The sequence below is a fragment of the Oncorhynchus kisutch genome, linkage group LG2 (assembly GCF_002021735.2).
Source record: "Oncorhynchus kisutch isolate 150728-3 linkage group LG2, Okis_V2, whole genome shotgun sequence".
In the NCBI taxonomy this organism is placed as follows: Eukaryota; Metazoa; Chordata; class Actinopteri; order Salmoniformes; family Salmonidae; genus Oncorhynchus; species Oncorhynchus kisutch.
In genome coordinates this window covers 12495330-12511842 of record NC_034175.2, presented here as the reverse complement: position 1 = coordinate 12511842, position 16513 = coordinate 12495330, and the positions used below count along the sequence as shown (strand labels likewise).

Here is a 16513-nt window from a genome sequence, read left to right as displayed (position 1 = left end):
TGGATACTTATTAGCTGATAATGATTGGGTGAGATACCCTAATGGTGCAGTTTTGAGCAGTAATAAGCAGGTGTTATCCTAATGTTGCAGTAATATAGTCAGGTTGATGCGAGGGAGAGCTGTGACACACTGGTCTGAACAGGACAAGAGCCGTCGTTAATGCAGAAGCTGGCTTGAGCTTTGATTGGTTCTCTCAAACATAGTTTTTTTCCCAGGGGGGTTGAAAAATCTCATTGTTTGGATTTGAAAATCCAACAGTTGTATTGAAAGGGGTCGGGGCTCGTGGGTTGTGTGTTGCTGCCCATGTGGGTGTTTGAGTGAGAAACACAAAGGCAAGCCAATCATTAAAAAAGCACAGCCCCCTTCATTATCGACTCATCTTGCCTACAACATCATGGAGCCTTCCCAGACTGATGTGAAAAAGACTTTGAGTTAGATGTCAGCCAGACTAGCAGTAATCAGCAGTTATAACCTCTTGTTGAAAATGACTCAAGCTGAACTGAGGACTTGATAAATTTTTTAGTTGAAAGACACCATAGCTGTTTTATGAGAAGGTACAAACATGTTTTATTCTCATAGTGTTACAAGTGAAATAACAGAACCCAACCTGGCTAGTACTCTCTTTACTGGTGATGCCACCAGAGAGAACAAAATGGAGAGGAAGGAAAGAGAGATAGGGAAGGAGAGAAATATACATTCTAGCTACTCTCATTCAGTCCTATCAGTGTTTCTCTTTTGGCACATGTGGTGTGTTTTGTTTCACACTGCTGAGGCATGACTCAAGGCTGTGTGGGATATGAGGGAGGTGGTTGTGAATCGTTATCAGCCACCTGATTCCCTCCCCTTTCTCTCTGTGTTGTTATTGCTTCTTCGCCGTTACATTCTCTCTCTGGATCCACAAGTGTTCTAGCCGGGAATCCACACTGAATATCACACAAATGTAGTGAAATGGACACACTTGCTAGCCAACTTTAGTAGCTTTCTCATGGTGTTTTGAGCTCCCTGCCCACTGCTTTCGTGGAGGAGAGAGACAGTAAGCAGGTTTCCATTGACCCAGGTTTATTCCACAAAAGCGTTGCAAAAAAAATAAAAAATCATTGCGCCATCTAATGGAAACGACAGATATATAAATAGTTAAAGATCGAAAACAGTTTTATACGTTTGACGGGTGGATTTATTTTGTCTAACTTTTTAAAAACAAATTACGATGAAAACGCTGTTTTTAGAATACAAGATGATTGACGAATAATTCTAAAGGTACGGGGGCACATGATGTCAGGTAGCCTAACTATAAACTCCACTCCACATTTAATTCTAAATGCCTAGTCTACTGCTTGCTAAACACATTTGCTTTGCCTGACTGCCTGAATTGCTTCGCTTTGCTTTTCTGGTTGGCCGGGAAGTTTCACCATCCAATTATTTCAGATCTGCAAGTTTCACAATGGCACGGGCCATTGCGATATGTGAGCACATTTTTTATTTTTATTTTTTTATTTCACCTTTATTTAACCAGGTAGGCTAGTTGAGAACAAGTTCTCATTTGCAACTGCGACCTGGCCAAGATAAAGCATAGCAGTGTGAGCAGACAACAAAGAGTTACACATGGAGTAAACAATTAACAAGTCAATAACACAGTAGAAACCAAAGGGGGAGTCTATATACAATGTGTGCAAAAGGCATGAGGAGGTAGGCAAATAATTACAATTTTGCAGAATAACACTGGAGTGATGAATGATCAGATGGTCATGTACAGATAGAGATATTGGTGTGCAAAAGAGCAGAAAAGTAAATAAATAAAAACAGTATGGGGATGAGGTAGGTGAGAAAGGGTGGGCTATATACCAATAGACTATGTACAGCTGCAGCGATCGGTTAGCTGCTCAGATAGCTGATGTTTGAAGTTGGTGAGGGAGATAAAAGTCTCCAACTTCAGCGATTTTTGCAATTCGTTCCAGTCACAGGCAGCAGAGTACTGGAACGAAAGGCGGCCAAATGAGGTGTTGGCTTTAGGGATGATCAGTGAGATACACCTGCTGGAGCGCGTGCTACGGATGGGTGTTGCCATCGTGACCAGTGAGCTGAGATAAGGCGGAGCTTTACCTAGCATGGACTTGTAGATGACCTGGAGCCAGTGGGTCTGGCGACGAATATGTAGCGAGGGCCAGCCGACTAGAGCATACATGTCGCAGTGGTGGGTGGTATAAGGTGCTTTAGTGACGAAACGGATGGCACTGTGATAGACTGCATCCAGTTTGCTGAGTAGAGTGTTGGAAGCCATTTTGTAGATGACATCGCCGAAGTCGAGGATCGGTAGGATAGTCAGTTTTACTAGGGTGTAAGCTTGGCGGCGTGAGTGAAGGAGGCTTTGTTGCGGAATAGAAAGCCGACTCTTGATTTGATTTTCGATTGGAGATGTTTGATATGAGTCTGGAAGGAGAGTTTGCAGTCTAGCCAGAAAACAACATGAGACATTAGAATATGGCAAATATAGTCAATTATTGCATTCTATCCATGCTGACTTTCGCGGGCTACATAGACATTAATAGGTGTCAGGACATATGAGCGGTGGCAATTTATTAATGCGCAATTTGTCTAAATGGGCAATGGAAACACTTCAACCACTACATTTTTATTCGACAGTATAGGTTTTTGCTAGGTCTTTTTTTTTTTATAGGTATGACGTCATTACGTCCAGCTGTTTTTATCGACACACAAGATAGTTAAATGGAAAGCACCATAGCAGGCAATTGTCGCATCTATTTTCTATGCAAACTTTCTAAATGTCGACAAAAACAATCTCTAGATAATTTAATGGAGACAGAGCTAGTGTCTCAGAGGAAGGCTTGTGATAGTCATTAGTGATTTAAAAAAAAAAGTCAGGTATTACTTTATGCTCACATAAATACATTTCATTGCCCAGTTATCATACAGTATATTGACACAGTTCAGACCGAAATTCCCCTGAACACACATTTAATTGTGTTAGCAACAGCCCCAGAGACATTTGACACTTTCATCAGCTCAGCTGTTTCCATGGCTACTGTAAGTCATTAAATAGGCAACAATATTCCACTGTGACTCAACTACCAGAGGAAGACCACAATCCTAGCAGCAGGCCCTCTCCAGAGACTTACAGAAGGCCTACATTAACATAGTCTTTAATGGGTTTGAAAGTGTCCCTGCCCCGATCTTGACTTGGTGGAAACTAAAGGGTGGAGTATGTGTGAGCAAGGGTGGAGTATGATGGATAGTCACACAAGCATTCTCCATTTCACTAGTCTGATTCCAGCCTGCTTAATTGTTTGAAGGGGATAAAACATACTAGCGTGGTACAACCAGACTGATCTGGCAAACTGTATATATAAGCTCACCAAATCAGTGTGGTTGTACGAGGCTAAAAATATACAGGAGCTGGCTAATTTTCTCAGAGACTGAACTAAATCGGGTAATTTGGTCATCCAAGGAGGTTTGTTTGTTGTATTTAATTGTTTTGATGGTAAAGCTAAAGCATTGGTATGTATGGTAAAGGACCACATTAAACCACAGTTATTCTGTTGTTTACCTCTCCATAACAACACATCACTTGGAGCAGGTTGTCTCAAGTTCTTTTACATTACAATTTCATGTTTTTAACTGTACATTGGTATTTCATATATTTAAATGTACATACATTATGAAATTAGGTCTCAGTTCTATTGCTAATTTCACCTTTTCCAAATGAAAACGTAACATCTCTGTTGTTGCTAGTGGCGTGTATTCATGAAAGCCACAGGAAGCCAGGTTTCCTAAAAAACAAATGAGTCTCTCTGTGTTTCATAATTTTCCTTAAATTCGCAAGAGGCTGAATGTACTGTATCTCACTGGAGAAAGCATCTGAAACAGTCCCCCTTTGTCTCTGTATGCGTAACTCATCTATCTGATGCTGTCTGGTCAAAAATAGTATGACATAAAATAGAGCCAATCAGAGTTGAGCTCAACTGTGAATGGTCCTGGCGCACCAAAAATCCAGTTTGGATTTGGCTTCACACCAATCACATCACATTGAGAGCTAAATGTAATTGAAAGAAACAACTTAAATTGTTGTATCTCGTTGTGTTGTTGTCCTGATGGCTAGCTAGCTACTGTAGATAAAATTGTCCCTTTCCTAAATTAGCCATGGATGGAGATAGCGATTTGGACTTGAGGTTTTACTTATTTCTCCATACTGGCCAATGATTATAACGGTAATTCTGATCCAACCAAAAATTCATACATTGTGCCCCTGGCCTGAGAGGATGGAAGTTGAATATGTAGCTAGATGTAGTAGACTAATGTTAACTAGTTGGCCCTTTCGTTCTCCATGAAAGGAAGTTAGGCTAGTGACCAAGCATTTTAGCCAGGTAGTCTAGGACAACAAAAACTAAAACCGTGTACTGTACGATGGAGTCATAGACCATTTTGTCAACATGAAAGAGAGGAGGATGGCATTTTTCTACATGTAGGGTGAGTAGACATGTTTTTTCTACTTGCACGAATGCACGCACACACACACACACACACAGAGAAATCAGAACTATGGACAGCCAAATCATATTTACCTTACACTGATTGAACTAAATTGTTTTTGGTATCTTTTAGATGTCACTGTATTAGACTAAGCCTAGGTGATTTGATGTTAAAATGGTGCTGGAAAAATGGAGGCAGCTCCTGTTTTCTTTGCGACTTGCGGTAACTCTCTGGTGTTCTAAATCAATAGTTGTTTAGTGGTCCGAAAATGTGGGAAACATTAACTTGTCTCCATGCTTCTACAGTGGGGAGAACAAGTATTTGATACACTGATGATTTTGCAGGTTTTCCTACTTACAAAGCATGTAGAGGTCTGTAATTTCTATCATAGGTACACATCAACTGTGAGAGACGGAATCTAAAACAAAATCCAGAAAATGACATTGTATGATTTTTAAGTAATTAATTAGCATTTTATTGCATGCAATAAGTATTTGATCACCTACCAACCAGTAAGAATTCCGGCTCTCACAGACCTGTTAGTTTTTCTTTAAGAAGCTCTCCTGTTCTCCACTCATTACCTGTATTAACTGTACCTGTTTGAACTCGTTACCTGTATAAAAGACACTTGTCCACACACTCAATCAAACAGACTCCAACCTCTCCACAATGGCCAAGACCAGACAGCTGTGTAAGGACATCAGGGATAAAATTGTAGACCTGCACAAGGCTGGGATGGGCTACAGGACAATAGGCAAGCAGCTTGGTGAGAAGGCAACAACTGTTGGCACAATTATTAGAAAATGGAAGAAGTTCAAGATGACGGTCAATCACCCTCGGTCTGGGGCTCCATGCAAGATCTCACCTCGTGGGGCATCAATGATCATGAGGAAGGTGAGGGATCAGCCTAGAACTACACGGCAGGACCTGGTCAATGACCTGAAGAGAGCTGGGACCACAGTCTCAAAGAAAACCATTAGTAACACACTACGCCGTCATGGATTAAAATCCTGCAACGCACGCAAGGTCCCCCTGCTCAAGCCAGCGCATGTCCAGGCCCGTCTGAAGTTTGCCAATGTCCATCTGGATGATCCAGAGGAGGAATGGGAGAAGGTCATGTGGTCTGATGAGACAAAAATAGAGCTTTTTGGTCTAAACTCCACTCGCCGTGTTTGGAGGAAGAAGAAGGATGAATACAACCCCAAGAACACCAACCCAACCGTGAAGCATGGAGGTGGAAACATCATTCTTTGGGGATGCTTTTCTGCAAAGGGGACAGGACGACTGCACCGTATTGAGGGGAGGATGGATGGGGCCATGTATCGTGAGATCTTGGCCAACAACCTTCTTCCCTCAGTAAGAGCATTGAAGATGGGTCGTGGCTGGGTCTTCCAGCATGACAACAACCCGAAACACATAGCCTAAGGAGTGGCTCCGTAAGAAGCATCTCAAGGTCCTGGAGTGGCCTAGCCAGTCTCCAGACCTGAACCCAATAGAAAATCTTTGGAGGGAGCTGAAAGTCCGTATTGCCCAGTGACAGCCCCGAAACCTGGAGGATCTGGAGAAGGTCTGTATGGAGTAGTGGGCCAAAATCCCTGCTGCAGTGTGTGCAAACCTGGTCAAGAACTACAGGAAACATATGATCTCTGTAATTGCAAACAAAGGTTTCTATACCAAATATTAAGTTCTGCTTTTCTGGTGTATCAAATACTTATTGCATGCAATAAAATGCAAATTAATTACTTAAAAATCATACAATGTGATTTTCTGGATTTTTGTTTTAGATTCCGTCTCTCACAGTTGAAGTGTACCTATGATAAAAATTACAGACCTCTACATACTTTGTAAGTAGGAAAACCTGCAAAATCGGCAGTGTATCAAATACTTGTTCTCCCCACTGTATGTATACAGCTCGGCTCCACAGACATTGGGATTCATACACAGTACTTAAACTCCCCACCAAGGACACAGAAAAATACAGATGTATCCCAACTTGTCCGTTTGAGAAAGACTCCCCCCCTTTTCCACACACAGTTAGTAATGTTTACATATTTTGCATTACTCATCTCATATGCATATACTGTATTTTATTATATTCTCCTGTATTTTAGTCTATGCCGCTCTGACATTGCTCATCCAAATATTAATATTCTCTTAATTCCATCCCTTTACTGTTGGAGCTAGAAACACAAGCATTTCGCAACACCGGCAATAACATCTGTTAAAAACATGCATGTAAACATGTCGAAGCTACCGATATGCATCTGTCAGCACATCATATGAACTCGAGACATCTGAAGGTATAAATCCACATTACCCATATGTGGCCAATTCTTTTTATAGGGACTATAATACTAATTTAGATTGCAAATCACACTTTGTAGCCCTACATGATTCCTTAGCTATTACACTGTGTTGATTCATAATTAACTTGAATTCAGTTGGTCCTGTACCAACAACGTAGCCAAAGAGATTGTGGGTATAAAGTAAACTTATCAATAAACAATGTGTGATAAAAAATAACATAGCCTAAAGGTAAATGTTTGTTATGCTATGTGTCTTGAGTTATCTGGTGGTCCGGATATCATGAAAAAATCTACCCCAGAATGAAGTGAACACTGCGCCTTTAAAATCAAACAGCGCACCCTAATCCCACGGTCGACTCCACACTATCCACATTCGGATCAAGAGGTTTGCTTTAGTTCAGTGTTTTGCCTACCGACTTGTAATAACCGTTTAATTATAGGCGAGCTAAGTTGGCGTTGTGAGAGGACCACAGTGGAATTTGTTCAGCAACTTGCAGGAAAAGTTTGGAACACATGCACTCGCTACAAAGTTGCAAATAACGTTTTTTGAATGGAGGCTTCGGCTGTGAGAGCCATAGTGAAGTTCGGAAAGGGGGCGCAGGCTGGGGTGGTAGGCTATCTGATCTGACGTTATAATCAGACAGTATCCTGTTGCGAGCAGAGTCAGCTGGCTCACCGAGGAGAGGACGAAGCTTATTCTCGCTATTATTCGGATCTTTGTCCATTCCGGAGTAGACCTAGGTATAATTGCTTCCGCGGGATAGCTGACACACTACGGGAGAAACTGTACTATAACTTCGGGTTGGGATCTCCACGTCAGAATACCGCGTGACAGTGCTCTCTCTCCGCTGACTGGACTGGACAGTAGACTGCGGTAATATTTTACTTTGGGAGTAACGAGAGTTTGGATTTCATATTTTCGTTTCAATTGTTTACTGTGTTTAACGTTGTTTTTTATTGGCTAGCCTACTTTTAAATAAATTGAACAAAACGTTTTTTTTGTGAAAGTTGTGGCTCGAACTTTAAATCAGATCATAGTTTATACACATTTTGTAATTCACTTCAAGATGGATAAATACGACGATTTGGATCTTGAGGCAAGTAAGTTTTTAGAAGACCTCAATATGTATGAGGCATCTAGGGACGGGCTGTTCCGAATGAAGAAGGATGCACGGAACAACTCCGACTTTGAAGAAACCAGGAGAGTTTTTGCCTCCAAAATGACAAAAATCCACATACAGAAACAGCAAGAGGAAATTGCCAAAAACAATTTGGCAGTGAGAATGAACGGGGGTCAAAACAGAGCGGCAGACAGCACGTTAAACACCAAAGACAGGCCGCCTATCAATAGCTACAGACCGGCAGGGGAAGCTGCAGCCAAGCCTCCCATACTCTCTGGCCCTTTGCCAGGCACCGCCAGTGGCGCGAGTCAGTACGCGCCCTATGACGCTCTGAAACACCATTCACCCAGTCAACAGTCATACGGCTACGGAAACAATTACGATAACAAGGAGCGTTTTGAGCCGCATTCTTACCACCACGCCTTGAGTCCCACCAGCCCTGGGAACGCACACACACATGCTTCTGGTCACCCTGCCAGTCCCTCGGGCACTTCGGCCTCCTACTCCTCCAGGGGTGGCCAGGCCTCCTCAGGATCCTCCAGCCCTGCTGGATCATCAGGCCTTATGTGCAGCCCATCTCAGCATCCCCCACACCACTCACCATCTCCCCCCTTCTCCGACAGCCTACAATCTCCGAGCCCCACTAGACTGCACCAGAGCAAGGCTGCCACCCTACTGGTGCAGCAGAGACCCCCCATGTTGGCTGATGCTGGTGCTGCAGCAGACTGGATGCGGAGCTTGGGGCACCCAGACCTGTTAGCACGGCTCCCTCTGAGTGCCTTCACTGGCGGAGCTGACCTGTACCAGCAGCTGTCTCCCCAACTTGCCACTGTTACACCACCAACAGGCGCTTACTCAGCAGCATCCTCTATGAGCCCAAGATCAACAGCCAACCATGGAAATCTAGGCCAGAACGGGCTCTCTCAGAGTCCTGTGGTTCTCACCCCCAGCCCCACCCCTGCTCAAGTGGCTGTCCCAACCCCACCTGCACCCCCATCTGAGGCAGCCCAGCCCAAAGCCACAGCTGGAGCTTACTTCCCTGCCTCTGCCTCTCCCTCTGGAATCAGTGTCTCTAGAAGCTTTGGCCAGGGGCAAGGTGTAGGCCAGGCGCAGGGCAGGCAAGTGGCCATGGGGGTGGATGTGCCCTCTGGCCTAGACAGCCAGCTGTCCTCTGGTGGTGAGGCATGCCAACCCCAGCCACAGTCTGAAGCCCCCAGCACCCCCAGAGCTCTCAAATTGCCCAGCCAGACTCTCCATGTCCAGCCGGAGCAGGGGCCGTCTGCCGCCGAGATCAAATTAGAAGCCCTGACCAAGCGTCTGGAGAAGGAGATGGACGCCCAGCCCAAGGCAGACTACTTCGGTAAGCTTAGTTTGACATTTTGATCGACCAGGTGTCTCTCTTTAATCAAATTCACTATTTCTCTGTGTGGGTCACTAAGTGTGAAAATGGCCCACTGTTCCAAACTTTTCACCTCCTTCATTTAACCTTATCTTTGTGTATGCGTGTGTATGTTTTGGTTTGCTCATGCCAGATCAAGTGGAATAGTTGTGAAGGCGTCCTAGCGGCCATTCTGTCTGTGTATGTTTCTGATCATCGTGGCTCATACTGTTGTTCAGTATTGAACTCGACAGACAGACAGAGCGTTTAGCCAGAGGCCTCTCTTCTATTCTCTTCTTCGTCTTTTAGTCTAGAATGAATAATTGTCTAATTTGTTTCTTCTCGTTCTCCTTAAATCCTCCCGTCTGGGTATATCACTGACGGCCACCCGCCCGCCTACCTCTCAGGCTCGGCCCAGGGCCATCCAGGAGAAGGTTGTCTTCTCCTCTCAGCTGTAATAAGCCTGGTGGATTAAGTGGAGGACACATCAATAACTAAATTAATTAGTAACAGGATATTGGCTGCTTTTTTTTAGATCAGCGCTGCGCTTTTGTCATTGTTTGTAAAACATCCGTTCTCTCACCGATCACATCTGTTCTCTCCCCGATCACATCCGTTCTCTCCCCGATCACATCCGTTCTCTCCCCGATCACATCCATTCTCTCCCCGATCACATCCATTCTCTCACCGATCACATCCGTTCTCATCATGTGTTTGGCTGTTTGACTCTGTCTTTCCAAATAACATCATCACATGCCCGAGCACAGACCCGGACTTGAACATTCTTGCTCTAAACCACCATGTGCATGCTCGCACACACACATACATGCATCCATATACACACAAAGGCACAACAGGCACACACACACACATGCATCCATATACACACAAAGGCACAACAGGCACACACACATGCATCCATATACACACAAAGGCACAACAGGCACACACACACACATGCATCCATATACACACAAAGGCACACACACATGCATCCATATACACACAAAGGCACACACACACACACACACACACACACACACACACATGCATCCATATATACACAAAGGCACACACACACACACACACACACATATGCATCCATATACACACAAAGGCACACACACACACACATGCATCCATATACACACAAAGGCACACACACACACACACACACACACACACACACACATGCATCCATATACACACAAAGGCACACACACACACACACATGCATCCATATACACACAAAGGCATACACACACATGCATCCATATACACACAAAGGCACACACACACACACACACATGCATCCATATACACACAAAGGCACACACACACATGCATCCATATACACACAAAGGCACACACACACACATGCATCCATATACACACAAAGGCACACACACATGCATCCATATACACACAAAGGCACACACACACACCTTTTGTACGCAGCCACAGTCTGGGGAATACAGACAATGACAACTGAATAACAGCACCTGTTAGTCTTTTTCCATGTAGCCTGTAGCTGCCCTAGGATACATGACATCAGTCTCTTTAGTTTAATTACAGATTAATATATAACTGGTTACGAGTAAATTGACACTTTTCCCTTATAATGCAGAAATAACTATTGAATATAACAGTTGTGCCCAATGTGTGCAACAGGAGAAGTGGAAGTGAAAGAGCACATGTTTGGTGGGGCTGATCTACAGATGAGAAAAGCATTGAGGAAGAAAGAATGAGGAAAAGGAGAGAGTGAGAGAGAAAGAGGTAGGGCAGGAGGAGAAGAGAGAAAGAGGTAGGGCAGGAGGAGAAGAGAGAAAGAGGTAGGGCAGGAGGAGAAGAGAGAAAGAGGTAGGGCAGGAGGAGAAGAGAGAAAGAGGTAGGGCAGGAGGAGAAGAGAGAAAGAGGTTGGGTAGGAGGAGAAGAGAGAAAGAGGTTGGGCAGGAGGAGAAGAGAGAAAGAGGTTGGGTAGGAGGAGAAGAGAGAAAGAGGTTGGGTAGGAGGAGAAGAGAGAAAGAGGTTGGGTAGGAGGAGAAGAGAGAAAGAGGTTGGGTAGGAGGAGAAGAGAGAAAGAGGTTGGGTAGGAGGAGAAGAGAGAAAGAGGTTGGGTAGGAGGAGAAGAGAGAAAGAGGTTGGGTAGGAGGAGAAGAGAGAAAGAGGTTGGGTAGGAGGAGAAGAGAGAAAGAGGTTGGGTAGGAGGAGAAGAGAGAAAGAGGTTGGGTAGGAGGAGAAGAGAGAAAGAGGTTGGGTAGGAGGAGAAGAGAGAAAGAGGTTGGGTAGGAGGAGAAGAGAGAAAGAGGTTGGGTAGGAGGAGAAGAGAGAAAGAGGTTGGGTAGGAGGAGAAGAGAGAAAGAGGTTGGGCAGGAGGAGAAGAGAGAAAGAGGTTGGGTAGGAGGAGAAGAGAGAAAGAGGTTGGGTAGGAGGAGAAGAGAGAAATAGGTTGGGTAGGAGGAGAAGAGAGAAAGAGGTTGGGCAGGAGGAGAAGAGAGAAAGAGGTTGGGTAGGAGGAGAAGAGAGAAAGAGGTTGGGCAGGAGGAGAAGAGAGAAAGAGGTTGGGTAGGAGGAGAAGAGAGAAAGAGGTAGGGCAGGAGAAGAAGAGAGAAAGAGGTTGGGTAGGAGGAGAAGAGCGAAAGAGGTTGGGTAGGAGGAGAAGAGAGAAAGAGGTAGGTCAGGAGGAGAAGAGAGAAAGAGGTAGGTCAGGAGGAGAAGAGAGAAAGAGGTAGGGTAGGAGGAGAAGAGAGAAAGAGGTTGGGTAGGAGGAGAAGAGAGAAAGAGGTAGGTCAGGAGGAGAAGAGAGAGAGGTAGGGCAGGAGGAGAAGAGAGAAAGAGGTAGGTCAGGAGGAGAAGAGAGAAAGAAGTAGGTCAGGAGGAGAAGAGAGAAAGAGGTTGGGTAGGAGGAGAAAAGAGAAAGAGGTAGGTCAGGAGGAGAAGAAGAGAGAAAGAGGTTGGGTAGGAGGAGAAGAGAGAAAGAGGTAGGTCAGGAGGAGAAGAGAGAAAGAGGTTGGGTAGGAGGAGAAGAGAGAAAGAGGTAGGTCAGGAGGAGAAGAGAGAAAGAGGTTGGGTAGGAGGAGAAGAGAGAAAGAGGTTGGGTAGGAGGAGAAGAGAGGAAGAGGTTGGGTAGGAGGAGAAGAGAGAAAGAGGTTGGGTAGGAGGAGAAGAGAGAAAGAGGTTGGGTAGGAGGAGAAGAGAGAAAGAGGTTGGGTAGGAGGAGAAGAGAGAAAGAGGTTGGGCAGGAGGAGAAGAGAGAAAGAGGTTGGGTAGGAGGAGAAGAGAGAAATAGGTTGGGTAGGAGGAGAAGAGAGAAAGAGGTTGGGCAGGAGGAGAAGAGAGAAAGAGGTTGGGTAGGAGGAGAAGAGAGAAAGAGGTAGGGCAGGAGGAGAAGAGAGAAAGAGGTTGGGTAGGAGGAGAAGAGAGAAAGAGGTTGGGTAGGAGGAGAAGAGAGAAAGAGGTAGGTCAGGAGGAGAAGAGAGAAAGAGGTTGGGCAGGAGGAGAAGAGAGAAAGAGGTTGGGTAGGAGGAGAAGAGAGAAAGAGGTAGGGCAGGAGGAGAAGAGAGAAAGAGGTTGGGTAGGAGGAGAAGAGAGAAAGAGGTTGGGTAGGAGGAGAAGAGAGAAAGAGGTAGGTCAGGAGGAGAAGAGAGAAAGAGGTAGGTCAGGAGGAGAAGAGAGAAAGAGGTTGGGTAGGAGGAGAAGAGAGAAAGAGGTTGGGTAGGAGGAGAAGAGAGAAAGAGGTTGGGTAGGAGGAGAAGAGAGAAAGAGGTAGATCAGGAGGAGAAGAGAGAAAGAGGTTGGGTAGGAGGAGAAAAGAGAAAGAGGTAGGTCAGGAGGAGAAGAGAGAAAGAGGTTGGGTAGGAGGAGAAGAGAGAAAGAGGTTGGGTAGGAGGAGAAGAGAGAAAGAGGTTGGGTAGGAGGAGAAGAGAGAAAGAGGTTGGGTAGGAGGAGAAGAGAGAAAGAGGTTGGGTAGGAGGAGAAAGAGAAAGAGGTAGGTCAGGAGGAGAAGAGAGAAAGAGGTTGGGTAGGAGGAGAAGGGAGGAAGGAGGAGGAATTCAACTGGTCAGCAGAAACAGATTTGTACAAGGCCCAAGAGCATGGCTTTCTGCTCCTTTTTTTAAGCTAGTGCCACGCAGCACCCAGTTTGCGTGCTCTCTGGAAATTGTTATTTGGAAAAAACGGGGAGAAAATAAGTGCTTGGCTGTCTTTCCCCCAGCTATACTGCTGTACCGTACCAGACCTGTACTCTGTGTGCTGCAGTTATAAACGGCTGACAAGGTGTTTATTACTCTGCTCTGAGAGCCCAGTTCCAGGCTAGTCCTGGTGGAAAATATGTGTACAGTATACTATGTCCTGAAGGTAAGGCCCGGAGTTTTTCCTCCTCCTCCTCCTCCTCCTCAGAGAGAGAGAGAGAGAGAGAGAGAGAGAGAGAGAGAGAGAGAGAGAGAGAGAGATATATCTAGCGTGCACTTGTCCATCGGTCATAAAGCATCTCACTGCCGCCTCATAAAAGGAATTTCCTGCAGGAACGATGAACGTCAGTCAGGATTGTAATTCAAACGCCGTCCCAGACCCCCAGAGGTCCACTCATTCAGTGTGTAGGGGAAGATGTTCTGGGGCATGTCGCTGTCATGCTGAACACACCCACACAGATTCATAAGCACACATGTTAACATGTTATAGAGATTCCTGTGGGGGGCCGCAGTGGAAGATGGTAGAACCTTTGTGTATGACAATACTGTAACGCTGACACGCTCACAGCACACACACCCAGCACACACTCATTTTCTGCGTCATGCTGTCGTGCCAGAAAATAGCCTGTGTGATGGCCAGATGCAGTTCCTGGCCTGGTCTACATACTGAACTGAAAGAGAAGCGCCATCCCTGACCTGCTTTTTCCACTGAAAGGAGAGGAGTATTCTTTCAGCCTGAACCATAGGTCTGGATACTCAAAGAGCAAGCACAGTGGCTAGGAGAAACTCCCTAGAAAGCCAGGGTCATAGGAAGAAACCTAGAGAGGAACCAGGCTCCGAGGAGTGGCTGTGTCGGGTAAAGTTTATAAGAGTAGATGGTCATTAAGGCCAGATTGTGTTGAGTTACTCCTCTCTACCAAGCTAAACTATGGCTAAATGAAGAACCATAATACTATGGGAATGATGTTCTATTCCAGGGTTATCAGTTCAATATTTGGTGTCATTTACTAAAGGATTGCCTCATTTGTTGTTACCGCTTTCTAGTGGTGATGAATGAGAGTCGGACCAAACTGCAGCGTGTCGATTGCGATCCATATTTAATGAACAAAACGTAACACGAAATAAACACAAACACTACAAAACAAAGAACGAAACGAAAACCGAAACAGCCTATACTTGTGTAAAACTAACATAGAACAGATAGAACAATCACCCACGACAAACTCAAAGAATATGGCTGCCTAAATATGGTTCCCAATCAGAGACAACGATAAGCACCTGCCTCTGATTGAGAATCACTCCAGACAGCCATAGACTTTGCTAGAAAACCCCACTAGCTACAATCCCAAATATATACACACCAAAACCCCAAGACAAAACACACCACAATATAAAAACTCCATGCCACACCCTGGCCTGACCCAATACATGAAGATAAACACAAAATACTTTGACCAGGGCATGACATTTGTATGATACAGTATATTATTGACCAGTGTGACTATAGAGTATTGAGTATGTAAGCCATATTTACACTGGGGGCATATACCTAGTGATGTAGTAGGTTCATGTAAAAGGGAGTTTAGTGTGGCCATCCTAAAGGCTCATATGGGCCACCACCAAAATGATACCCTATTGCCTATTTAGTGCACTACTTGTGACCAGGGCCCATATAGTAGTGCACTGTATAGGGTATAGGGTGCCATTTCAGACCCATGCCTTGTGAGTTCCAGCCAACTAGGGCTGGGGTCTCTCATATCATATACTCTCTGCTCTGATTGGCAGAGCTGTAGCTGGATGTTCTGGGAAATTGAGTGTCGTGCCAAACGGCTGCACCAGGGGAACACAGAGGAATGTCTGGAGGACGGGACGGGGCTGAGGAATATAAAGAGTGGGTGGGGAGCACACTTAGTTTCATAAATGATTAGATTAGCAGAAGGTACTTCGGGTTAATTTATAGAACCTTTTGGTGCGTCTTTGGCTGTGAGAGAGAGAGGGAGGGAGGTAGAGCAGGGAAAGAGAGGCAGAGCGGAGAGCAGATTTATGGGTGGGAGGTCAGACAGGAAGGGTGAGTGGTGGGATAGGGCAGAGGGTGGTGGGGATCACTGTCGCCACACACACACACAGATAGTAGAGGTTGAGTGCTTTGTATTGTGTTGTGATCAAGGATGGCTTACTCCTATCAGGCTGTAGTCTGTCTGTTGACTGGACAGTTTGCCTTAACTCTTCCCAGAGTTTCTTGGCTTCTGCTTTGGCACTCAATCTGTACCCCTGACAAGTCCTGCAGGAAGCCTTTGTGTGTGTGTGTGTGTGCATCTCTCTCTCTCTCCTCCCTCTTTATCTCTCTCTGTGTCTGGGCCTGGTGCCTTGCTTCAGTGTTTGATTGGTTGTATTAGTAAATGTGTGTTAGTGTAGTGAGATAATGTTTTTGTGATGTTAGGCTGTTGTTTTGGGTGGGACCAGTGTTGATGTGATTTCATAATGTCCTAGCCTTGGATTCTAATACTGCCATATGATACACACACAAAATAATAACTACCATATGGATATTACTAAGTGCAGTAGTCTTATTTGGCTTCTAACATGACAAGTCAACTACCATAATATCAAGTTCCTGTCAGATATTGTGGAGGTTTATGAAGAGGCTTGTTGTGAGCCATTGGGAAGCAGTAGAGGCAGACGTTTTGACAGCTGTGCTGGTGTTTTGGGGGGGGAGGATGGGGGGTGAAGTTTTGGCTCTGTGTTTTGATTCCATTCCCCCCTCACCCATGCCCTCATAACCGTTAAAGAAAGCACTCCCCTATAAAATCACAGGGGTTTTGGAATATGGGACTGTAATCAGGGAGAAAAATGTTGCTTCTTTACCTAAGAATGTTTGTCCTAAACAGGAACCAGTTTGTTTGGTTGTTTATGTATCCCTCTTACTTTTCAGTGCATTTTACAGTTTCAATGGCATGTGCATTACAAACACCAGCTGTGACTTTCAACTCTGGTGGAAAATCATACCATTCTCAGTTTTGAAAAGTCAACCAA

General features: G+C 45.0%; 1 protein-coding gene across 1 annotated transcript in view; it reads left to right on the top strand.

Moving 5' to 3' along the window:
• Positions 1-7135: 7135 nt before the first annotated feature.
• The window catches only part of LOC109907682 (Wilms tumor protein 1-interacting protein), a 30190-nt gene continuing 20812 nt past the window's right edge, over positions 7136-16513 (top strand). The window contains exon 1 of the mRNA XM_020505800.2: positions 7136-9272. Within this exon, the coding sequence (XP_020361389.1) occupies positions 7859-9272 (1414 nt within the window). The 5' untranslated portion in view covers positions 7136-7858. The remainder of the gene's footprint in view (positions 9273-16513) is intronic.